This window comes from Corylus avellana, chromosome 10, assembly GCF_965113065.1.
Source record: "Corylus avellana chromosome 10, dhCorAvel1.hap1.2, whole genome shotgun sequence".
In the NCBI taxonomy this organism is placed as follows: domain Eukaryota; kingdom Viridiplantae; phylum Streptophyta; class Magnoliopsida; order Fagales; family Betulaceae; genus Corylus; species Corylus avellana.
Genome location: NC_142499.1, coordinates 18190656 through 18216994, shown reverse-complemented (window position 1 = coordinate 18216994; position 26339 = coordinate 18190656). Strand labels below are relative to the sequence as shown.

Genomic DNA, 26339 nt, shown 5'->3' with positions numbered 1-26339 from the left:
AGTTTCTCCACCTCTTTCCTCATGCTCAACCAATAGAACTGCTCTGCCACCAGTTCGAATGTCTTATCCCACACCATGTGGCCCTCATTATGGCGCTCGCATATAATTTTCAACCGTAGACTGCCTTTAGGAATGCATAGTTGAGTGCCTTTGAATAGGAACCCATTATATAGCCCAAAATCTCCCCGCACTCCAGATGACATATTACCAACAATAGGACTAAAAAATGGGTCAATAGATAAAGAATTTTTTAACAATTCAAAACTTAATACCTCTGAGTTCATGGTGGTCAATAGTGTGGTTTTCTAGCTGAGGGTGTCGGCCAATTTGTTCAATGCTCCTGATTTGTGCTTGATGGTGAAGGAAAATTGCTACATATATGCGGCCCATTTGGCATGCTGAGAGGACAACTTATCTTAACTATTCAGATGCTTCAGCGCTTCGTGGTCCGAGTACAAGATAAAGTCGTTGTAGGTGTGGTATGAGCTCCAATGTTTCAGTGATTGCACTAGCACACATAGAACTTCACGTCATAGGTGCTATAGTTGATTTGTGCGCCCTTAACTTTACACTAAAATAGGCCATCGATTTACCTCCTTGACTAAGTACCGGCCCAAGACCTACCTTACATGCGTCACAATGCAACTCAAAAGCTAAGTCAAAGTCTGGGAAGGACAAGTAATGGGGTCATGGTCAATTTGAGCTTAATCAGTTCGAAGGTGGTGATAGCTACATCATTCCACGAGAATTTTTCCGCCTTTATACACTCCATAATTGGCGCCATGATGGTGCTGAAATTATGAATGAAGCGCCGATAGAAAGACACCAACCCATGGAAACTTCGGACTTCATGTAGCGTAGTGGGAATAGGCCAATCTCAACAGCCTCTACCTTTGACTCTTGATGTGTGCCAAATATTGCACATTTGAATCCCTTAATTTACATTAGTTAGTCCTTTAGCTGTGTCGTAATCTAATGGTTTGTGTTAGTTTTATGTTTTTAGTATTTTTAGGTTGTTGAAGGGAAACTGCGCATTTAAAGTGAAAAATATGAAATTTTGGAAGAAAGCCACCAAGGAGCAGCATCGCGTGAGCACAAATGCACAACAAAGGGTTCTACATGTGTTGGTGCGCTCGAGCGCACTGGCCATGCGATCAAGCGCACCCACGGCCAAGACTCGCACTAGTGCATGAGCACACATGCGCTGCAGGAGAAATCTCACGCTCGAGTGCGCTCGAGCACACCTAGTGTGTGATCGAGTGCACTGGCAGAAACTCATCTAGGCGCTGATTTTAGGGTTTTAAACCCTAGAAGCCCCTATAAATACAATGTGAAGCTTCAAGAAAAGGCGGCTAGTGACAAGTCCGAAATTCTTTACAATTTTTTTCATTTCAGCTTAGTTTTCTTTAGGTTTAGATTTATTTTTCAATCATGTGGAGCTAAATCCTCAACTAAGGTTGAAGATGAAGCCTCACCGATGAAGAACACACTTTCATGTAAGTAAATATTTTGTGATTTATTGGATTTTTAAGGTCTCAATTGTTTTGCTTTAGTTCAATTATTGAGATTAGTCTTGGATATCTATTGTGATTCCTGAATAAATGTGATGATTTAGGAGAATTTCATGTGATTGTTTGCTTGGATCTTTATTAAAACAAAATTGGATATCTATTTGTGATTTGTCCGACATATACAATTGATGATTTGGTTTAATCCAGATATATTTTGTGATTTTGTATAAAAGATGGATACATTAGATGATTTAATTGATTTTTGTAAGATTTTATTTATGCGAACTTCAGATTTTATTGATGAACATGGAATTGTTCTGAATTGGTGAATGTGGATTCCGCAACTTTAGTATTTGATCTTTTGATTTTTTTTGTCTATTTCTTTGTCGTTTATGTTTTATTTTATTCAAAAATCAAAATCATTCAGAACTAGGTTAAAATATGATTAATTTAGATAGAAATTGAAATAAAATTGGATATCTATTTGTGAGTTGTTCAACATATACAATTGATGATTTGGTTTAATTCGGATATCTTTTGTGATTTTGTATAAATGATGGATACATTAGATGATTTAATTGATTTGTGAAGCATAGCAAAACATACATATGATTTTATTTATGCGAACTTCAGATTTTATTGATGAACATGAAATTGTTCTGAATTGGTGAGTGTGGATTCCGCAACTTTAGTATTTGATCTGTTGATTTTTTTTGTCTATTTCTTTGTCATTTATGTTTTATTTTATTCAAAAATCAAAATCATTCAAAACTATGTTAAAATATGATTAATTTAGATAAAAATTGATTTTTGCAATGCGATTCCCTGTGGATCGACCTCGCACTTGCACATGACTCGTACGCTTGCGAGTAATTTTAAATTTGCATAACAACTCATCCACCACTAACCCATCCTTGGACATCACATAACCAATAAAAAAGGGATTTTGCCATAAAGGAACACTTGGCGGGTGCCGCACAAAATTTCTCCCTACGCAACACAAGAAGTACCTCTTGTACATGTCAAATGTGTACCTCTTGGTCGAAGCTGAAGATGAGGATGTCGTTGAAATAGACTACTACAAACTTTCCAATGAACGGGCGTAATGTCTGATTCATGACCCACATGAATGTACTAGGAACATTAGACAACCCAAACGGCATTACTAACCAGTCATAGAACCCCTCTCACGTCTAGAACGTGGTCTTCCACTCATCACTGAGCCGCACCCGAATTTGATGGTACTCACTCTTTAAGTTAAGCTTTGTGAATAACGTCGCTCCACTCAACTGATCCAATAAACCATCCAATCAAGGAATAGGAAATTTGTACCTCGCTATGATCTTGTTGATGGCTCGGCTATCCAAACACATCCTCCATGTCCCATCCTTATTGGGCGTAAGTAAGGCAGGAACTGCACATGGGCTCAGGCTCTCTCGGATATGCCCCTTGGCTAATAACTCCTCCACTTGTCGCCTCAACTCTTTGGGTTCCTTGGGGCTCATGAAATAGTGTGGTCGATTGGGAAGACTAGACCTAGGCACCAAGTCAATTCGGTGTTGAATGTCGCGAAGAGGTAGTAGCTTCTCGGGTAATTCTGTCAAGAACACATCGGCAACTCCTCTAACAACCCTTCAACTGTGTCCGGCACCACCTCTGTGGTGTTGCTCTCTTTGCCATATAGTAAGTACACACAATTTAAGTCTAGCATCTCCATGATGAACTCCTGCTTAGCGAAGAGGTTTTGGTCCACCCCTTTTGAAGGTTTGGGTCCATCTCCTAAGCTTGGTAGGAGTGTGTTAGCTTCACATTGTCCACCAAGAAGCTATAAGTGTTCTTCCTTCCGTCATGGTGAGCATTCCTGTCGTATTGATGTGGTCACCCTAGCAATAAGTGGTATGCATCCATGGCGACCACATCACACTATGTCTTATCCCTATACTTGGACCCAATGGAAAAAGACACAAGGCAGCATTTAAATACTATTACCTCAGTGCCCTTTTTGAGCCACTCCAAGTGGTAGGGGGTAGGGTGTCTCTCTATCTCAAGGACCAACTTTCGGACCGCATCTTCTGCCACGACATTCTCGCAACTGCCCGAATCAATGACGACCTTGCAGACCTTGCCTCCTATAGTGCATGTCGAATGGAAAAGATTGTGGCGCTGTCCATCGTCACCCTCCATTATCTGGGGTGTAATGCACATCCTCCTAACCATCAAAAGATGACCATCATCCCGGTGAAAATTCTTCGTCGACCTCCTCGTAGTTGTCGAAATTTGCCTCTAGTTCCTCTTTGTCACCTTGCTCATTGAAGGCTTCTTCCTAGTCAATAGGTAGACCCTTACCATATTTCTTCCCCTTACAGCAATCTGCCACATCTAAAGCACTTGGGCCCACTCGTCGCCCCAGCTCGGTTTGGTTGCCCCATTGTCATTGGGGCCCTACCTTGGATCGAAGGTTAAGTAGTACTTCGAGCCGTGAATGGCCCACTCAATCGGTAATTGCTTCCACCACCCCAATGGCCAAGGCCTAAGGGCCCTCACTTGAACGTCTTTTCTAACAGCAACGCCCTTGGATGGGCCTCCGAAACATTAACGGGGTCAAAGAGATTCAATGAATCTTGGATCTGTTGTTGCAAGCCACTGATATAGCAGGACACTAGTTGATTGTTAGACTTGACTAAATCTACCCGTGTCAACAGTTTGTAGAATTCTTCCGTGTACTCATCCACGAACTTCAAACCTTGGCTTAAATTTTGTAGCCGCTGATACATGATTCGAGTGTAGTTGTGAAGTAAAAAGGCAGGCCGCATGTGTTTCAATAGTTTCTCCCAACTGTTGATCTTCCTTTTGCCTTGCTGCACTCTAGATTGCTTTAATTGCTGCCACCACACAGCAGTTCTTCCTCAGAATTTGGTTGCAACCAAAGAAACCCGTCGATCCTTAGACACCCCTTTGAAATCGAGAACCTCTCCAACTGCGACTACCTAATCCAAGAATTCTTCGTGTTATACACCCCCTTGGAATTCTGGAATATCAAGTTCGAAACTGTTCTCCCACCGATTTGCATGAGCTTGCACATGGGGCTGACGTCCATGCGCTCGACGCTCTGCAAAAGGGTTCCTGGATTCGTACCCATCGTCGTGTTCATCCTTCTCCTCCAAAATGTGCGGTGGGGTTTGATGATGATGACGTCTATTATGACCACCCATGTTGGATAATTGGGTAGTGAGGGCTTCGACTTGATCCTTTATTGCCTCTAATTGTTCTTCTATGTGTTGCCAACGTGGCGCCGATTGTTCTCCCTGAACTACCTCATAGCTATACACGTCTTCCAAGTTTGCATAGTTGTTGCCCCTCCCCCTTATGACTGGAGCCATGGAAAGAAACTTAAGCTCTGATACCAACTGATGCAGCATAGAACTTGTGATAGGCAAGAATAACAGCAAGAAGAATGGATAAATACTTCTAAGATCGTGATACTATCAACGAATCGAGGAAATCTGCTCTAAACATTAGATACTCTCTAGGGTTTAAAGGAAAATAATGAAGAAACTCAACTCTAAATATTCTTGTTGAAGAAAACTGAATAATAATCAAAAGCTGCGTTCTATGATCTATAAAGTATGTATTTATAGGCCCCAAACCTTAAACCTAATGAAAGTATGAAATTAAATCGGATTTAAATTCTACACAGGTCATCTGGATGGAACTTAAGGCTATTTCGACGGCCACAGACATAAAACATAAAAAACACGAAAATAACATAGGCGACCAGACGGTCTCCGAACGAGGACTCCAAAGGAGGCTCTCGGGTTGAGGCTCGTCCGGACGGCCTGCAAATGAGGCTCCAAACAACAAGTCTCTCGAGTTCACTCCCGTCCGAACGGTGGCATCTCCTCGTCCGGACAAGCTTTAGCTCCTGGGCAAGTCTGCAACCTTGTCTTGACTCTCCCTGGCACAACTCCTCGGGGTACCTCCACACTTACATGTGCATGGGTTTTCTTCATGTAATCCCAAGCACTCTGATCTACATCACTTATTCGTCAAAACATTATGGATTGAGGTCATGGCTTGGGCTAGGCCCAAACCTGCCTAGCTTGGCTCAGGCCACCTAAATAATTTTTATCTGTTTAAAAGGGTGATAATACTAAGGTATACAACTCGTGAATCTGATGCGAAATTAGCGGGTTGGAATTGATGAGTCTAACCTATTTAATTAAATGGGCCGAGTTAAGGTTGATTTATATAGACTTATTCTCATGATTCGACATAACCCGAACTCGACATGCGACATTTAAGACTGATAATTGTTTATACGACCCGCAAACCTGCCATAAACCTATGATGAAATTAGTAGATTATAGTTGAAACGCCTCACCCATTTAATTAAATAGATTAAGTTATGATTGCCATATATAATCTTAGACTTATGCATTAACACTCGAACACGAATTGCCATCCCTAGATAAAACCTTTCTATCATAAATCATATAAAATTGTTTCTTTCTCCTCTTGGATGATAGAAGCACAAGGCAATATAAATTTGCTTCTTCTCCTCTAAATGATAAGAGCACAACGCAAGCCCAAAAAGGTTGGAGTTAGGAAGCCTCATAATAGAATCTCAAAATTAACTGTGTGGTTGTTCAATGGCTCAAATAAATCTCCAAAACGGTTAAGTACACACTAAGACATGGGTTTCAATCCTACAATGGGAATCTCCCTGCATGATTAGTGTAAATCACTTTGGTTCTTATTAATGTCGTACTAGGGCTAGATCAAGCTATGAAACCACAGTTGATACCCTCCGCCTACCCTTTTGAGTAGGAAAAAAAAAAAAAAAACTAAAATTAAATTTAATATTTAAACCTTTTTTTTTTTTTTTTACTTTAATATATAATTAATTTTTATAAAATTCTCTCACATAATGGATGGAAACTAGAATATCTCCCTATACAGTTCAGCATTAGGTCTCTATATATGGGTCGGAACCAGACGAATTTAGAGTAATTTAGGCCTCTTTATTGGTAGAAAACTAGAAATATAGTCGGCTTATGCCATGATTCATGATTAAATTACTAGTTTAGTTGATTTAGGAAGGAATTATGTTTATTTTATTATGCATTTAATTTTGTAGATACCTCATAGCTCATTACCTTCTCTATGTTTAGGAAAAAATTCAAAAAAATCACAAAAACTCACCTTTTCCTAAATTTAACCAACACCCTTGGGTAGATACAGTGTTTCCCAATTTGTAGGGAACCACTTTTGGTTCCCTATACATTATTTTAATATAAACATTTTTCTTTCCTCTTTGCTCTTTCATTTTTTTGTCATTTATTGGGGATTGTGTTGAAATTTTGTGAAAAATGTGAGCGTAAGTAGGGAACTTGTATTTTATAAAGAAATTATATTTTAAATGGTATATGAAAATGTAAGTGAAGCTATTATGAAATATATTTTAATAGGAAAGCAAAAAGTAGTTTTATTCCCTAAACTTAGGAAAAATTAAAGGAAAGCTGCTTAAAGAAATTGATTCCTCTTAATTTTATGATACCGCTGACTCTGTTACCAAATAGCTCGGTGAGACTCTGCTAGTCGTCCATCACTCCCTCAAGCAAATATGATGTAAATTATTTTTTGGGAAAATTATAGAGAAATGATTTGTGTCAATATTTTGCCCATATTTTCTTCATCTCACCTTACGAATCAACCATTTTCTTCATATTTTCTTCTTTTTTATTAGGATTTTCTATTAAAACATAACTAAGAATATAATGGTTATTTATGTGACTCAAAATCAAAATGATAAAAAAATACTTGCATAATATAAAAAATTTAGGAAAAAAAATGCAGAAAAATTTAGAATCTTTCGTTGGGTCAAACTCACAATTCATCAGAGAGGTTCAATTCTTTCTAAAAATTATAGATATAATTGTATTTTCATAAATTTTATGAGGGTATAACAGATATCTTGCATTATGTGTCATGTGTTATGCTTGAGGTTTGACTCAACAAAAATTCTAAAACGAAGAGAGACATTACAAATTAAGTAGTACATGAAATTAAAAATAGTTAAAAATAGATAAAGAAGATAAACATAGTTTCCCTTAATCTTATCTTCATCATTTTAATCATTGAATTCTTCTAGACATACACTATGTTGGGAATAAATCACATTACAAGCCCATCAAATTTTGGGCCTTAAAGCCAATTACAAGCCCACATAGCTATTAGTCCAATAGCAGAAACACTCAAAGTGAGACTCTATTTCACAATACCTACTCAAAGTCTGGATTGGGGAGAGATAGTTCAAGTCTATCTCAACTCTTCAGGAGATAACTCTTCAGGAGAGTTAGTTCAATTCTTTCTCAACTCTTCAGGAGATAACTTTTCAGGAGAGATAGTTTAAGTCTATCTCAACTCTTCGAGAGATAACTTTTCAGGAGAGCTAGTTCAAACCTACTTCAACCCTTTAACTTATAAATAGGCCCATACACAGATACAAAAATATCTTCTCATACTCTCTCAAAACTCTCATATTAGAGAATACGGAATATGAAGACGAATTGCAGATCTAGAAGGCCTTGCAGATTGCGTGTCGAAAACTATTCTAACACACTAGATTTAGAATTCCAAATTCCAGTAGGCACAGCCATATTGTAGTTTTGAATGACTAAGTGTATTTAATTGCAAATTATACCTTTAAACTTGCTAATTTACTCAAGATTTAGAGAATGACACAAATTTTCCTTCAACCTAGTCTAATAAGTGTCAAGTGTCATCTCTCACATGTTTTCTTTATGACATAAATTTTTTTCAAACTGATTTAGAGAAAAAAAAATTTCAACCTACTCTAATAAGTGTTAAGTTTTATCTCTTACATATTTTTTTAAATATTTTAATAATCATTCCACTAATTTAGGAATCCAAACATTAATTTTTTAAAAACTCAAAAATATTGAATAATACTTATTACTTACTCTAGTAAGTTGAAGAAAATTTCTTCCAAACTGAAAATTTATTTTCTTTTCTTTAATATTTTAATGGCCATGTTAGGATGTGGAGACAAATACAAAGTTGCTGCAGAGCTAGCTGGCTTGAAATGAATTTGGAGGGGTCCAAACGATCCCCTCAATCAATGTGTTTTTTCTTGCCCCATACCTTAAATAGTGGCCTCTGTACTTGTCATCTCGTCTTTTACCAGTGCAATAATCTTGCCAATTATTTTATACCATGTGCTCTCTCTGTATAAGTCACCATCAATTCATTGCTGCCATGCCCAGGTTTTTAATACGTCAAGTGAAAAGGGACCCTCTCGGACCACAAAGAAACTTTACCGTTGGAACACGAAGAACAAATTCGAAGGGAAAAAGAAGAGAGAAAAAAAAAAAATGATATGCTTTGGTGGAAGGAAAAGGCTTACCAGTTTGCTAAAAGGCAGTGAAATGGGGCGGCGCCCAAAAGCAGGTAGATGGATTCGAAGGAACCAATTACTGCGATGGGGGTGAAAAAACAGAGTATGTGCAGAAATATTTGGTTGATGGTCAGCTGGTATAGTGCTCTTCAAAAGTAAAAAGATAAAGCATTTTTTTTAGTTTTTAATATTTTCTTTTGTCTCAATCAAGAAAAAAAAAAAATTGAGAAAGAATATTTAAATGGAATAGTGAAAGTTAATAGACAAAGGTTACAAAGCCAAATGTAGGTGTTTTGAAAAAAAATTAGTAGTTAAAATAGAAAAAAGGAAATGAATTTTTAACTAAAATAGAGAGTAAATTTGTTGAGATAGATATGATTGTTCTAAGTGATTCAGTGTTTTGTTTTTTATGTTCCATGTGTTATATATGGGACAAGGACTTGGTAATGCAGGGTGGTCATTCCATTATCATAATTTTATTTTATTATTTTTAAGGGTGTATAAAATGTCATATTATTTAAAACGTGCCGCTCATAATGTTTATATTGTAGGTTTTAGCCCCAATAAAGGAAGCCCTCAACGAAGGAAGGGAGATGCAGCGGGCGAAGGAAAATGCTTACAGAAATCGAGATTTTATTTTTTTTCATCTCACAACCTCTGACTTTTATGGTATATATTTCAATAGTCTCTAACTCTTACAATCTAATTTGGAGAAAATATTTTTTTTATTAAAAGCCCTAGCCAGGTCATGATTTGTGGCCTGTGGGAAAGCAAATATGCTCGGGAAAAAAGTTTCTTCAAATTAGGTTATTAAGAAAGTCTTTAATTCATTCTAATTTTTAAAATATTTTTATTTTCATATACATTTGTAAATCTTACATACCCTAAAAACCTGTCAGTCCTCTAATAAAAAAAAAATAAAAATAAATAAAAAAAAAAAAAATCACCTGACCAAAATTTAAGGAAAAATTTGTCTTGCCCTCCCTCTTTTCGATGCCTTGTCAGGGAACACTATTACTTGTCAAGTATTCTGACCACCTTCAAATGAAAGTTCCAATGTACGAAGGAAGAGGAAAGGGTTTGCCAGGAAGCATTGTTTCCATATAAATTGCTTAGCCCTGGAGCCAATAATCAGATGGTGAAGGCTCAATATATGTTGTTGGGATTTGGGAAGCACAAAGGTAATGTCATGGATATGGCAAAACCATGTGAAATTGGATGAGACAATATGGGCCATAGCTAATTAAGCATGTTTTTTGCTTGATTATAATGCCTAAAAAAGACCCCATTCATTTCTTACAAACACAAAGCAAAAAAAAAAAAAAAAAAGTCTCAAACCCTTACAGCATAGCTGGAAAAAGAGAACCCAAATGGCCTCTTCTGTACTTTTCTTTACTTCATTCTAAGACTGGCATTATTTACACTAGATTAAAATAGCAGATTTTCTCATTGGCTAACTCTTTCTTTATTTCTTGATTTCTACATTACCAGACCCAACAGATGGGGCAGGAGTTGATGAAATTGCAGATGGCCAAAATTGTGCATTCTTCACCTTTGACACACTTGCCAGCACACCCATCGGGGTCACATCTCCAATAATTGTCACCTTTTTCGCTGCAAAGTCTATGTTAAAGGATGTGACTCCTGCTCACATAAGCAACAGCAGCAGTTTAGTTTTTCTTTTAGTAATAGGGTTTGAAGATCAACAGAAATTTAAGAAACAAACACGAGTAGAGGTAGAGTAATTGTGATTAGATTTGTTTTACTTATTAATCAGTTTAACAACTCTTGGTCTATTGCAGAAAAGAGGCTTTTAAAGTAAATCTTTGACCTACCCATTAAGGGATATTTGACAAAAAAGGGTAAAAATTCGGGTGGATTTGTCCGAACAATTTTAGGACGGTACACCCTTTAGGTCAGACGAGTGAACGTTATAAAGACTTTCTCAATCTAAACAGCTAATTGCTCGGAATCCGATCCAAAAATGATGTCTTCTAGTTTAAAGATCCTAAAATGTAAGGTAGAAAGTCAGGTGCATACCTTCCATTCTAGATAGATGCTTCCTCAGCTTTCCTTCACATCCTTTGCAGTGCAGTGACACCCTCAAAACCACAGCCTGCGAGCAATTTCATTAATCTCACCAACCCCTACTGAACACCGTACACTGTTCTAGATAGATGTTTCCTCACTTGTAATCCACATAAAATTTGCTTCTACTTTCAATCATACCAATTATTTTCAAGAATTTGAGAATTAGTCAATCATTAATTTCGTCATCTAAAGTGGCTTTAATTATTAAACTCAAATCCGACATCTAATAACCCCACATCGTGGGTTGTGTCGATTAAACTGACCTTGGAAATTGGAATGTTTGTCTTTTACAAATTCCAAATAAACCTCACAATTTCTTGAGCAATATATGAAGAACAAAAACTTTGAGAATATATATATATAACGCTAAATAGCCTTGCCATCATTTTTATTTTTTACTTAGTCTTTCATATTGTGAAGTGTCATGTTATAAAAATAAATAAATGTAATCATTTAATCAATAATTTAATATAAACAAACCTGATCACATTGAGAGGGTTTCTGGTCGGGCGGAGAGGGTTTTGAGTGAGACAACGAAGATGATTTCGATGCAGTTGATTCATCTTGATTTACAGCTTGAGTTGTCTTTTCTTCGACGGGAACCAATGACAAAACAGGGTTGTAATCCGATAAACCGTCAAGGTAGGTGGTGTCGCTTAACAAATATCTAGAAGAGCCAGGAGGAGTGATTAAATCACTCAGTTTAGCCTCACTTTTCCTTATAACATCAGTTGGTTGAGAAGAGCTGATCTTGTTAATGATATAATCAGTAGGCCTAGCCACACTCTTCTTCTTTTGATCGCTTGGCTTGGAAGAACTTTTCCTGCTGCTTTGGTCTGTTTGCTTTGAGGAAGAGCTTTTCTTGGTCTTTTGGTGTTGATGGTAAGGCTTGGGATTGATGGGCGGGTGAGAAGAGCAAGGGGCGGAGAGAGCTGATCTAGTGCTCCTTCTTCCATCTTTGATGATGGGGTTGTGGCGGTCGATGGCTCGGCCGCCGAGTTGAATGGTGGATGAAGAGGAGCAGGATGCTTGTTCCATGCTTAGACATATGGCTGTTGCTGCTTGGGATGCGCAGAAGATATCTATGCCTTTCATCTTTGGATAATGATGACAGGAGGGAAAGCAAGTGGTTTACAGAATCTGCGTATGATTGAGAAAGGGAGAGAGAGAGGCTCTAGGCAAAGTTGGTCACTCTAGCTATCTGCATTCATCCAAAAAAAAGTTGGTTCTTTGCTTTTGAGCTTTGAGCTTAGAAAGAGAGAGTTGAGAGTTTATAATATGGAGTAGGCTTTCTGTTACCATGCCAATGAATCTTTATCACCAATGATAGAGTTTTCCTTTGAGTTTGAAAAGGAAATTCTATTTTAAAAAATATATATATTATTTTCATGTAGTGTTAAAGGAAATATGACAATTTTATTGACGGGATTAAAGAAATTAACGATTATATGTGATGGTTTTCACTCTTGTAGTTGTAGATAATGGATTTGGCTTAAATGTGGTTAAAAAAAATAATAAATAAAAAATAAAAATTGAATTTTTTTAACGGTTATGTTTTTTTTTTTTTTTTAAATGACAAAACAAAAATGTGTCCTTTATGAGGTGCAACCGACACTTCCGTGGTTTTAATGACTGAAAAAGATGTACTTCAAGTGCCTTGTTTCTATCACGCGTGTGTTTTTGGTGGGATTAGCAAACATTTCAACGGTTAAATGTATCATTCTTGAGGCCTACCAATATATATAATTTTTTAGAAAATTAGGACCATACACTCATTAAATTAAACCTAACAAATGTAACATGGTATCAAAGCTCCATGAAAAAAAGTCACTTCAATCTATTTTTTGAAGGTCCTACTGAATTAGGATTTGTAATTCTTAAGAATTGCATCTGCTTGCAATTCTTAAAATCATCCATTCTAAACCATTTGAGCTCTTCACCTAAAAAGGGCGATCGGACCTACGCCAAAAAGCCTTGAGGATAGATTTCGTTCTCTGGGAACTAAAAAAATTCTTTATTAGAATTTTTAGAAATGATTTTATAGTCAGAATTTAATGTTGCATTTTAACAACATAAATGATGTTATATCATTTAAATTTTTTTAATAGCTTGCTAACATATTTATTACGAGTCACCGTTAAATATAATAATATTAAATTCTGATCAGAGGATATTATTCCTTATAATTGGGCCTATTCAATTTAATTGGAAAGTGTGTTGGTTTTCGATATACTAAAGATATATGTATTTATAAGTTCTTTTCAAGCGTGGCTTCGTTTTGTATTTAGCAGGAAATCAATTAGGCGGTGAGGTAGAGCAGATGTGAAATATTAATTAATTTGATATGATATTAATGATAATGTAATTAGTATTTAAGATATACTTGAGAGCATGCGGCACTGTCTTTTTTCTTGTTTGAATGAGCGTGAAACTCCTCCCGTGACATCTCCACGTGGTGTCAGTTGGTTGGGAGTGCCCTACAAAATTAACATTTACTTATTTTTTTATTTACTTATCAAGCACTTGACAGGAGTCAGGAGCTGTACGTCCAAAAAATTTAAATATTTGAACAGCATCGTTAGGGTCAGATGAGACAGAGTAACGGCTATACAACTTGCAACATCTTCATGTGCTATTGTGCTAATCTTATAGTAATATGTACTACCAGTAATGTCTTGTTTTTTGCACTAAATTTTCAACAATTCTTAAATATGTCATTGTAAGTAGATAAATATGCTAGGTTTTTATAAAAAATTTGGTTCCGATATGATGTGTTACGTTCTCAATTGACCTATTGTTTTAGTAAATAAAGGCACAAGGTAATGAGATCATAACACATCAATTTAAAACCAAGTTTTTTAGAGAAGTCTTGAAAAATCTAGCATTTCTCTTGTAAGTTGTAAGTAATGCTTTGTAAGGAAGCAAGTCAATAAAAAAAATAAAGTAAGGCAATGCTATTCATTTAACTAGGGGTGGCAATTTGTGTTTGCGTATTGGGTTCGAGTCATGTCAAGATATGAGTATAAAATTATATAGGTTAACTCTAACCCAACCATTTAATTAAACGGGTCAAACCCCTCAACCTAATCATCTAATTTATTATTAAGTTCATGTCAGGTTCGCAAATCATATCAAAAATTGCTAGACATTACATCGCGTGTCGAGTTCGAGTCGTGTCGAGACTTTGATATAAGATTATATAGGTCAACCATAACCCGACTCATTTAATTAAACGGGTCAAACTCTTCAACCTTAACCCTTTACTTTCTCATGTTGGGTTCATATTGTATTTGTGGGTCATGTCAAAATTGTCAGCCCTACATTTAACCAATAAAATCTTGGTGTTCCCTTCCAACTTTTTTTTTTTTTTTTTTTTTTTTTCGAACTGGGTTTTCAAAAATTCTTCTAACTCAATCTATTAGACTAACATTTGCCTTAAACTATGTGTTTTTTACATACATTTTTAATAGAATTCACATGCTCTAAAGATAAATATTAATTTAATGAATAAATTGGAAGAATTTTTTTTTTCATTGAATTCTATCTGGCATATGTACCGACTTCCCTCACAATTAATATCAACTCTCGTGGTAGTTGTAGTTGATTAAAATTATGTGGTCCAAACCATGTCTTTGCATGTATTCGTAGTTGGAAAGAAAGAAAGAACAGCAAGGCACCAAAGTTTCTCAATTTTTTTTTTCTTTGGGCCCCACAAAAATTGTAACAAAGATGTAAAAAAGGACAATTATCATGCAACATATATAATTTAGATTCTAATGGAATAAATGCTGCCAGATGGTAAATCATTTGGAATATAACTTGTTCACAAAAGCCACTTTCTTTCTCCACCCATCATCAAATTCAAATTCTCCACCACAAGCTTATGGAATCGGATGCTTCCATGGCTTTCTTTGATCTTCTACTTCTCTTTCTTTATTTTCCCTTCATACCATTTTTTATTTTTAAGAAAAATTTCACTTACCACCCTTAATCTTTCGTCATTTTTACAGTCATACCTTTAAACTTTAAAGTGTCAATTTAGTGTATCTATATTTCAATTTAACGAAATTTACAAAAATAACCGGTCTAAATCTTTGAAAAAAGAAAAAAAAATCATAACAAATAAGTGAAATTGAAAAAAATTGAAAGATAAATACATTAAATGAACATTTTTTAAAATTTAAGGGTATGATTGCAAAAGTGATGAAAGATCATAGATGATAAGTGAAGTTTTATTATTTATTATTATTTTTTTTTTCCTGCATAGCTCGGCCGCCTTCTCGTTTGTCACAACGTGTTTAAAAAGTGGGGCTTTTTGGTAGTGGAAGAATAAGGAGGGGTCCCTAGGGTTTTCTCAGACCATAAATTTGATATCTTTTTCTTTCCATATTCTTCTTATATTCCGTTTCTTTGCGTCTTTTATAAAGTATTATGCCAAAGATGCCCGTTGGCTTCTAATCAATCTCATAAGATATCTCTTTCAACATCAATACAATATGGTCCAATGGGCTTAGACTTTTGCGTTGCATTTGGTGAAAAACAGTGACGGGTTATCCAAAGGAAACCCTTCTAGGTCCTCCACTTTGATCAATGTCTACTCGTCAAAGGGTAAAGATGACAATTCCAGGATTTGGGTCCGCGGAACTGTTGGAGAAGAAAAATACTAGGCTTACAAACAAATTTTACAAAAAGACTTTTGCAACATGATGTGGCACAATATAATTAGGTTTCTCAAAAGTTGAATTTATCTCATTTCCAATCATGTTGTGCCACATCATATTGTAAAATTTATTTGTAAACCTAGCATTCCTCGTTGGAGAATCAGGTTGTGCATAGGAAACCGAACTATTTGAACCGGAGAGTATCTAGTTCGTTCTATTTGATGAGTATTTTTGTCTTTTCACTTTTTGATGAAACAAAAATACTCCTAAAATATAACTAACTCAATATTCTCAAATCCTAATTCGAAATGGAATTTTGGATTTACGATTTCAAAACATGCTATTTAAAAATAGTGGTTCTAAAAGGTGTAATTTGAAAATTTTAGTTTTTAAAAATACATTTAAGTGTTTGGTAAAATTGCAGTTTAACTTTTAAAGTCATAGTTTATTCTTTAAAATCATATGCTTTTTAAAATCGCCATTTAAAAAAAAAAAATAAATAAAATAGCCCTCCTAAATGATACATTTTTTGTAATTTAATTTAGAATGGCACTTTTAATTTGCGAAATTGTAATGCCAAACATTCTCTAAGAATGTTAGGGATAGAGGGGTGGAAGAATAAGGGGAGAGGAAAGCAAAGCAAAGAGAGTCTTGATTGAAAGGAGGAAAAGGAGGAAACACTGAGGTCTCGGTCAAAGGCCCACCCATCTTACATCCGTCCAAATATGAAAACATTAGAGATAATAAAGAGCGCTTTCAAGAGTTGACTATTAAAAATTAAACTGATGTGCCCACTGCCCACTCCTAATTTACAAGATTCTTGCTTTGCCCTTATTTTTTCCCTTCAACTCTTCCATACATATCTAACACTTGGAAGGACAAGTAAGTCACTTTCTTTACCTTAATCCTTTATATATATATAATGCTTTATCTACAAAAACTCTTTTACAACTCGCCGACATTGGATCCATGGATCAAAAAATTAATAGTGATCCCCTCTTGCCAAGCTACTCTAGACAAAGCTGGCTATGTAAGGTTGAAATTTTGTTTGGTTGAATCTGATGTCAGTTTTGAATGGCACAACAATATTCACCATGCGACAGCATATATATCATTCAATCTATAAAATTTAATCTCGACTATAAAATAAATCATCTCCATGTCACCACTGACTAAACCCAAACCAAAACCAAACCCATTTAATGGACAGGCATGGGCTGAAGTGGGTTGATTTTGGACCAAAATGACTCCGCCGGAGACCATACTACCACTGCTACAACAGAGAGAATTATAGCCTCGTACTGATCCAAATGAAACTCGTAATCCTACTTACAAAAACAAACCATAATCCTCTTTAGGCTCTGCTTAAGTAGTCTTTTGCTACCAAAAGTTCAGTGCCACAAATGGTGGAATAAAAAAAATGTGATTAAAAAACTGCGAAAAAAATGTGGCTTTTTTGGCTGACAAAGCAGACAGTGTAGAAAAACAAGGGGTACATCTTCCTAAAACAGTGGCATGTTGCTAGAATTTCCTGGTGACTTAAAACTATAAGGGTGATAATAATGGAATGAATGAAAAGATATAGAGATGCACTTCACACTATACATGATAGTTTTGCTGTATTCTTATTTAAAGACCTTTTCCTTCGTCTTCATTCAAAATGCGGTTACGGAAATCACCCACCATACGAGGCAGTCCCTCTCTAAGCGATATCTTTGGCTCCCAGTTCAGCAGTTCCTTTGCTTTGCTAATATCGGGTTTCCTCATATGTGGATCATCAGCAGTATTTGGTCTGAATTCTATTGTGGCACTTGAATCAATTGTTTCTTTGACAACCTGCATATTAAGTGAAAAGAAAATACCAGATTATTTATGTAACCAACGAATCTACCTCTCTCTCTCTCTCTCTCTCACACACACACACACACAAAACAGAGACTTGCAGAGAAAAACCACATGTATCTGTTGGATCCCAAAAGGGGAAAGAATAGAAGAATACTTCAGAACAACATCCACAATCTAAGCATTTTCTGAGATCCAACAAACAGGGCCTTAATACAGACAATAGGAATTTTTGAAGGAAGACAAACCTCTGCAAGCTCTAGCATAGTGAACTCCCCTGGGTTACCCATATTGAACGGCCCCACATGCTCGCTTTCCATTAATGCTACCAGTCCATCAACCTGTCATTTAAAAAGTTCTTCAAGTTCCTTTCTTGCATCCTTTCAACATTTCAATCTGATACATTTTAAGCCAACCGCAGAGCCAAGGGGGCGAGAGAGAGCAAATGACCCCCCTGGCCCACCTAAAAACATATTTTCTATATCGCATTCCAATCTTGGTTTTGTTTCTTATCTAACCCTCTCTAATAGTCAACCAAGGGCAGTCCATATTGAGGTGGGGTAGGGTTACTCTTGTAAATTAAAATCTGAATAAGCTTCCAAGCACCATTTGGATAAATGTTGAGGTTGTGCAATACTTTGTTTAGTGGTGTGATACTTGTGACTTTGGACTTAATAGTATAATATTTTATGTCATTCTCAAACTAAATCGTGGACCCAGTTTCAATTCCAAGCTAGATTCCATGTTCAATGGTTTTCTACTAGCATGAACATGTTCCATCACGCATGCGTGTTTGTTGTGGGTATTAAATAACAGACAATTTCCACAATAAAAGACCATAGCAAGAATGATAGTGAGCCATTTCTAAGGAAAGACCAGCAAGAAAATTTCTAATTATAGGTTATGTTTTGTTCAATTTCCAAAAACAGGAAAGATAAAAACAATAAAGAAAATATAGTTTTCTAATTTGTATTTTACTTTCTAAATTTCTTTCAAGAATGGAAAAACTATACAAGAGAATTCCAATATTAGAGCTCATTAATATTCTAAGATAGTGAAAATGCATTTTAAATATGCAAGCAAATTAAATTGGCCATACATTGCTCAATGTGCAAAACATAAATATTTTGTTGATTTAGTGAATTTACCAGTAGATCCTTTAATCTTGTATGAAATATATAACTGCAGCTTTGTTGAATTATTTTTTTATTTCGTTAATTATATTATTTAATATTTTTAATCAATTTTTTTCAACTCTATATTTTAATCTTGCCCCATCTAACCCAAAATCCTCGATCCACCAATGTCTTAAGCTGTGTTTTCTTAGTTTAGCTTCCTAGGCAAGTTATTTTTTATCACTTCCATATCTTCTTTAGTAAAGCCTTATGCCTTAAATACACACATTCACACACACACAAAGATATGTATATGGGTATTTACATGTATTTCAAGATCCATGAATAGTGTTTACACTTAAAAGATTCTAGAAAATGGAATTAAAGACAGACTTTTTATTTGGCACCTTCAGTCAACTTATTTTGAGGCTTCAGTTTCAAGCCTAAAATCGAACACTAATTTAACTTCTCCATCAAAAAGTGAAATCATTTGTGAATTAGGCTCATGATCAATGTAACTTTTGTGCCAGCATAGAATGTAAGCTGCATTCATGAACCCAATACAACAGTTTGAAGTTCGGAGGAGAAGATGGAAAACATAAAATATATTTTTGTGCACCAGTGAAGTCCCAGAGAATAAGGAAATTTCATGAGACAAATACATTGAGATACAAAGCTGCCATACCAAGTCAGAGACATATTGGAAGCTTCGTGTCTGTTTCCCATCACCATATACTGTCAAAGGCTCTTTGCGGATAGCCTGCAATTCAAGGCTATAATAATTAGAAAACTTCATCAATGATATTCAGGAATATCTCATTTTCTGATAGTTCTCAATGAAACATGTAAGAACCACAAAACATATTAGGCTGAGAGATGATAACCTGAGCAACAAAATTGCTAACAACACGTCCATCATCTAAACACATACGAGGTCCATATGTGTTAAAAATGCGAGCAATACGAACCTGTAAACAGTAATCCCCATCATTAAATCCACAGGTCAATCATCCATATATAGATGTAGCGAAATGGCCAGACTGACAATTGCATATATCGAGTTGAAACAAAATATATTACATCATATCTCACTTTCAATTAGCATTATTTACAACTTTGCTTAGTATAAACGACCTGCAAAGCATTCAAATGCTACAGCAGATCCAACTTCATGCCTGGACACATAATGGCAAGTGAATCATATAATATTGGATTTTGCCAGAATTGGAAGAACTGGAGAATGAATCACAACCTTGAGAATGTTCAAGCTTATGAATCACCGATATTGATAAAGATACCAGAACAGAATACAGAGATGTCAACATACATATTCTTGGAGTTTATCTCTGTGTCTGTGTGTGTCGGTGCAGCTATTAAACATTGAATGCATGATCCTTTGTTGTTAAAGACTAAAACTAAAGTTCTGGTTAAATTTTTTTTTCTTTACTTTCTTTTTCAATTAATTGAATATATGCGAACAAACAGACAATTCTTAAGCATGGACACTGTCGTTCAAAATTTGGATCCCCTGAGCCCTTGAGAGTTTCATAGCATTGTCAATGGCTGTGGTGCATTAGCATATGATCCAAAATGCATGTATTATCTGGACTTCATACTAAGGATAATAAAACAGATCTAGATTAACATACTAGAATAAGTGTTGTGCAACTTCTTAATACCCAATCAACATTGCTAAAATGTATACGAAAATCTCAGAATATGTTACCTCAACACCTGCACCTCGATGATAATCCATTGTCAGAGTTTCAGCCGTCCGCTTTCCTTCATCGTAGCAGCTCCTCTCACCTAACCATTTTCAATGTCGCATAAAAACAAACCAAACAATACCAATGCGTCATTAATTAAACAACAACGACAACGAAGATTCGTTAAGATTTGGCGGTATTACTTAACTAACATCTCATTCTCACCTATTGGATTCACGTTTCCCCAATAAGTCTCTTTCTGGGGATGCTCAAGTGGGTCTCCGTAAACCTCACTCGTACTCGTGAGCAAAAACCTCGCTCCAATTCTCTTTGCTAGACCCAACATATTCAGGGTACCCATCACATTAGTCTTGTAATCACGGTCAAGGACCTCAAAACACTTTCAAATTCAATACAATAAAACAAACCCAAATCTCTAATCATAAAAAAGAAAAAAAACAACAAATGGTTTTATGCTGTGAAGAAATTTGAGAAGGATATGATGGTCTTGACAGGATTATACTTGTAATGAACCGGGGAGGCAGGGCAAGCCAAGTGGTAGATCTGATCCACCTCCAGAAGAATCGGCTCGACGACGTCGTGTCGGATGAGCTCGAACCTGGGGTCCCCAAAGCGGTGTACCAAATTCTCCTTCCTGCCGGTGAAGAAATTGTCAATGACGATCACATCGTCCCCTCTATCGAGAAGCTTGTCGACGAGGTGGCTGCCGACGAATCCCGCCCCACCGGTGACCACGATCCTCGATCTCCGCCGTCCAATCCCAGCTGGAACCCTCCCGACCTTGCCGAGAGTCCTTGGGTAATGGGCCGAGGCCTGGCCGTTATGGGAGGTGGACAAGGAGCGTGGGATGATGGAGGCAGAGGAGGACGAGGAGTTGGGCTCGGATGGGCCGAGGCGGGAGAGGGTCGGCTGGAGGATGAAGAATGTGGAGCCGATGAGAATGCCGACAAGGATGAAGAGGAGCCTCTGCTCTTTCAAAAGGTAGTTGAGGGATCTAGGGAGCGATCTCGGGTGCTTGAAGGTTTTGGGCGAGTACGGGGAGGCTGGCCCCAACCCTAAGGGGATCTCTTCGTCTCGCCGGTGGTTCACAGCCGATTGCTTGTGCAACTGTTTCATGCTTCCCGGAATCTGAAGAAGCGGCAAGAGTTGGAGCCGGAGCTTTCTGGCTCTCAAGTGTTAGTGCAAATTTTGCTTGCTTTAGGGGTAATTGGATATAAAGGGGTCCCTTTCAGACAGTAGCGGAAGCTGTGCCTTTCAAATTTATGATTGTCTTCTACGCTTCGAGAGAGAAAAAATGAAGATTGAAGGGCTCCATGTGGGCATGGCGATGGAGTAATTCGAAAGGGACTGATCAACCAACATACTGTTTTGTAGTTTTTGGGACGACGACTTTTAGGGTCATCCAATAAAGTTTAATGGAGAATTACATTATTGAAATACATATATTAATTGTTGCAAGGCAAAAAAGAAAAAAAAAAAAAACAAAATGAATAAATCAGTTCTACCATTCTAATCAATTTAATTCAACGGGTGGAACACCTAAACTTTAAGCCTCTAATTTTGTATTAAGTTCATGTCGAATTCACATGCTTGTAGTTCAATAACTGCTATCTCTGACTCCGAAGATTAGACATACTTTTATGGTACTAAGATCCAAAGTTGAGATACAACCCCATTACATGGAATGCGCCAAACCCAAAACAAGTCAATCCTAAAAAAAAATAATTGAATTTCATATCAAAATTACTTGTCATAATGTCGTGTGTCGGATTCAAGTTGTGTCAAAAATATGTGTATAAGAATAAGATTATATAAGTCAATTTTAATCGGACTCATTTTAATTAAATGTGTCAAACTTTTTAATTCTAATTCTTTAATTTTGTGTTGGGCATATGTCAATCCTATATATAGCAACGACAATACTCTAGTTTCATCAATGATTACATTGTTGGGGTGATTATAATGTGAATGCGTTGATTTAGTTATTTCATCTTTTTGAGATTTAGAAAGGGACCTCAACTAACTAACTAGCATTGTCTTTGAATAAATAAATAAATAAAAACTAACATTGTCTTCAACTTTAACAACTAAATTGTTTCGTATATAATAAGATTTAATGGATGATTTTTTTAAAAAAAAATTAAAAAAAATAGTTACACAAAAGTTGAGGTAATTAATAGCACATAAATAGCAATGCCACTCGGAGCATTTTTTTTCTTGGTAAAGGATGCTCACTCAATACTATTCACTCTTTATTTTCTAAAAAAATTAGCATAAAAATATTATCTTTTTTTAATTTTTTATATCACATAATTCATTTTTAACTACTATTTAAATAAATAAAAAATTACTACAAAATAAAACATTTTCACAAACATTCTCCCAAACAAACGTTAACGAACATGAACAAATTATCTCAAAAAAAAAAATTTTGAACTAAAAATTAAAACAAATACAACCTTCATTAACTTGACACTTATGCCATCTGTCACTTGCAAAAGTGTTATAAATTATAATACGATATATAAAAGTTCATTGTCAAACTTCCAAAAAAAAAAAAGTTAATTGTCAAAGCCCACCTAATTATTTTAATTGCCCAAGCCCAGTTCACATTATTTAGATATCCGTGGCCCACATAATAATGGGCCTGGTTTGGTGCAGCGAGGCATTTGCCGCATTTCCAAACCCTAATTAAGCTCCAGCAGCTTATAACGGGGCGCATAAAAGCTCAAAGCGCTGCTCATTCGTAACTCTAGGAGTCTAGGGTTTTCAGACGGCAACGAGGAGTGGGAGCCGCTGCGTTGTTTGTTCAGAATGGGTAAGAGAAAGATTAACAAGAAAATCTCTTTTCCTCTGCTTTCTGATGTTCATTCTTTAAGCCTTGAATTTTGTTTGTTTGTTTGTTGGTGTGATTTGATCTGAATTATGTGATTGATCAAACGGTTGATTGGAAATGTTTTAGCGAGGATCAAGGTCCACGAGTTGAGGAACAAGTCAAAGGCGGAGCTACAGGGTCAGTTGAAGGACTTCAAGGCGGAGCTCGCTCTCCTCCGTGTCGCTAAGGTCACAGGTGGTGCGCCCAACAAGCTCTCCAAGATGTAAATGCCCTCTCTTTGGCCGCTTTATTGTATATGTTATCTCTACTGGATTTAAAGCTATAGAGGCCTATGAGTTGATCGCTTTTCGTGTGCGTGAAATTGCAGAAAGGTTGTGAGGCTGGGAATAGCCCAGGTTTTGACTGTGATATCACAGAAACAGAAGGAGGCGCTTAGGGAGGTCTACAAGAAAAAGAAGTACATTCCTCTCGATCTTCGTCCCAAGAAAACCCGAGCCATTCGTAGACGCCTCACCAAGCACCAGGTTTCTTTTTTTAATTTTTAATTATTAATTATTTGATATCTTTTTGTGATTTGTGTAAGAAGAGAGACTTTACGTAAGCCCATTTATGTTCATTGAAATTTGGATTGAACTTGTGGAACCTGCATGAGTTTATTGCAACTACGTTTTTGGAATTTGATGGTATATTTTGTACCAGTCAGGCTTAGAAAGTAAGCTCCAATCTTATGAATGTTTGAGGGAGAAATTGTTCGATTGTAGAATTAGACCCCAGATGCAGGGGAACTATGCTGCTTACTGAGGGGGACTGCTCAGTAGCCAAAAACAACAGATTGAAAACATTTATGTGAAATTGGTATTACTGATATTTAGGCTTAAGATTAGAGAAATTTGTTTAAAAGGGTTTTTAAGGTGCAATTAAGACGAACTCCAGGAAGAAGTGACATGCTTTGTGGCATTGCAGCTGGTGTGTTTGGCAAAGGAGTGGACCAGACCGGACTCAAAATCCCAAAAAGTTCTCAAAATCAACCCCAATATTTTTACTTTTTATATCACATCAATCACTTTTTATTACTATGCAAATAAAAACATTTTTCTTATATCAATCAAATCTGTTACAGTTCTTGTGCACTTCTTCAAGTCCACTCATTTGCCAAACATAGCCCAAGGACCCGGATAAAAGCAATGGGGTGGGGGGTGGGGTTTTAATGAAGTAATCAAAGCATGCATCTAGTTGAAAACAAGAACTTCTGAACATGCTTCATTGTCTTACATTTCTTATATTGTTATATTTTTTTGTTATTGAGTAGTTTCATTTGCTTCTCAGATTTAAAGTTAGCCTAACCATATGTAAAAGCATGGATGTTAATGAATGCTATAATTGGTTCTTGCATATAAAAAACTTTGGAATTCGTTAATCTTTTGGTTGTTATCTCATTATAGATTTTGGACCAATGGTAACTATCCTTGAATTTTAAGTGGAGCTGTATGGACTTTCAAGATATCTTTCCTACAGTTATATATTCAAAAAAATCATAAACTAAGATAATTTTGGAATCTCAGAAATTTCTTTGCATTTCCAGATGCATGATTGTTCTCTCAAGGATCTTCTATTGGAAAGGCTTTCTCTGTTTGCTTGCTCTGTTCAATGTGATTGATGTTCACATTTGCATACTCTGCGCTCGATGTTCTTTATATGGTATGCTTATTTCTTCTTATTCGTGCAGCTATCTTTGAAGACAGAGCGTGAGAAGAAGAAGGAGATGTACTACCCGTTGAGGAAGTATGCTATCAAAGTGTAGGCTAGGGTCTACTGCTCTTAAGTTTCATTTTACGGACATGTGACATTATTTACTCAAATTATCGTTTAGTTGCAACCATGCAAGGATCAATTCTGTTTGTCTGTTATTGGGTTTGAACCATCTAGCTTGAAGTTTTTAATATGAGATTGTTTTTGCTTCGAAACTTGTGGTTGATTTCTCCTTTATAGGATATGTTTGTTTTAGGGTTATGCATTGGTTTTATGACAGGGTTGGGTCAACCCCCCCCCCCCCAAAAAAAAAACAAGGGAGGAAATGCCCTAGTTCCTTCTACTGGCATTCATTCCTTGCCTTTGATGAATGTTTAAATCCGATTGTCATTGTGTTGCTGTCTCAAGTTTCAGATACAACTACCCAAACCTGCAAACATCATCGACCACAACTTGCACAAACCCACACTTTGTGCAAACACCCATCTTTACTCCCTTCACTATGCCTCCCAAGATTTCCAGCACACTCAAAACCTTTACACTGCTCTTATTATTGGGTTTGTGCTGTCTGGTTCTTAAATTGATGCAATTCGCCTTTATTGTCAATGGTGTATGAATCTTTCCGATGCAATCGCTTGGGTCTTGAAGGCTTGTGGGTTTCAGTTGGCTTTGGCTGAGGGTAAACGAATGTGAATGACTGAATGTGAGATGTTGCGGTACCCTCCCAAGACCATCAAAGACCCAAAGGAGTCTCAAGAAAACTTTGCTCACTCTCCCATTCCACCGCAGATAGTTGAGCGACAGAGAGAGCCGAAGAGAACAATGAGCTACGGATAGAATCGATTTAAACATATAGATAAAGAAGCTACGGTACTTCTTTACAAATGTACTAAAGCAATATCTTGATTTAAAGAATCCAAAAATAATCTGGAGTGGTTTTTTTGGTAGGGATGACAAAGTGTTTGTGTGAGGTTTGGATTGGGTTAATTTTAACACAACCCAGCCATTTAGTTAAAGAGAAAAGATAGAATTCGTTCTTTTTCATCCATCTTTTAGTCTTCTTCATGATGAATAGATGAATCTACTATTAAATTTTTGTGGGATTCACATGAGTTCATAAATCTAATGGTTGATCTATTAAATTTATGAATCTACTATTAAATTTTTGTGGGGTTTACATGATTTCATAAATCTAATTGTTGATTTATTAAATTTGTAAAAGGGGGCGGTTGATATATAGTTTAAAAATAGTTGTGTAACATTCCTTGGTGGTCACTTTGCTACTCTAATTGGGCCATTTTTTTATCGGGTGTGATAGTATTTCCTATCCTAATTGGCATTATGGCATAGTCTCCAACATTCAAATTCTTTATCTATAAATCTTCTATCT

At 36.2% G+C, this 26339-nt stretch overlaps 3 protein-coding genes across 3 annotated transcripts; 1 reads left to right on the top strand and 2 right to left on the bottom strand.

The window, feature by feature from the left end:
• Positions 1–10164: 10164 nt before the first annotated feature.
• LOC132191856 (protein SODIUM POTASSIUM ROOT DEFECTIVE 3) lies at positions 10165–12297 on the bottom strand. The gene is made up of 3 exons (XM_059606969.2): positions 11500–12297; positions 10969–11044; positions 10165–10572 (listed from the first exon to the last, which is right to left on the bottom strand). Exons 1-3 carry the CDS (start codon positions 12112–12114, stop codon positions 10394–10396), a joined length of 870 nt encoding a protein of 289 aa, XP_059462952.2. The 5' UTR covers positions 12115–12297; the 3' UTR covers positions 10165–10393.
• A 4690-nt stretch (positions 12298–16987) lies between these two features.
• On the bottom strand, positions 16988–21753 carry UXS1 (UDP-glucuronic acid decarboxylase 1). Its single transcript, XM_059606261.2, has 7 exons — positions 20821–21753; positions 20569–20713; positions 20364–20443; positions 19522–19605; positions 19323–19397; positions 17771–17863; positions 16988–17516 (listed from the first exon to the last, which is right to left on the bottom strand). The coding sequence occupies exons 1-7, from the start codon at positions 21478–21480 to the stop codon at positions 17310–17312; spliced, it is 1344 nt and encodes a 447-aa protein (XP_059462244.2). The 5' UTR covers positions 21481–21753; the 3' UTR covers positions 16988–17309.
• Positions 21754–23071: 1318 nt separating this feature from the next.
• On the top strand, positions 23072–25166 carry LOC132191844 (large ribosomal subunit protein uL29y). Its single transcript, XM_059606958.2, has 4 exons — positions 23072–23182; positions 23327–23462; positions 23568–23724; positions 24927–25166. Exons 1-4 carry the CDS (start codon positions 23179–23181, stop codon positions 24999–25001), a joined length of 372 nt encoding a protein of 123 aa, XP_059462941.1. The 5' UTR covers positions 23072–23178; the 3' UTR covers positions 25002–25166.
• Positions 25167–26339: the final 1173 nt, after the last annotated feature.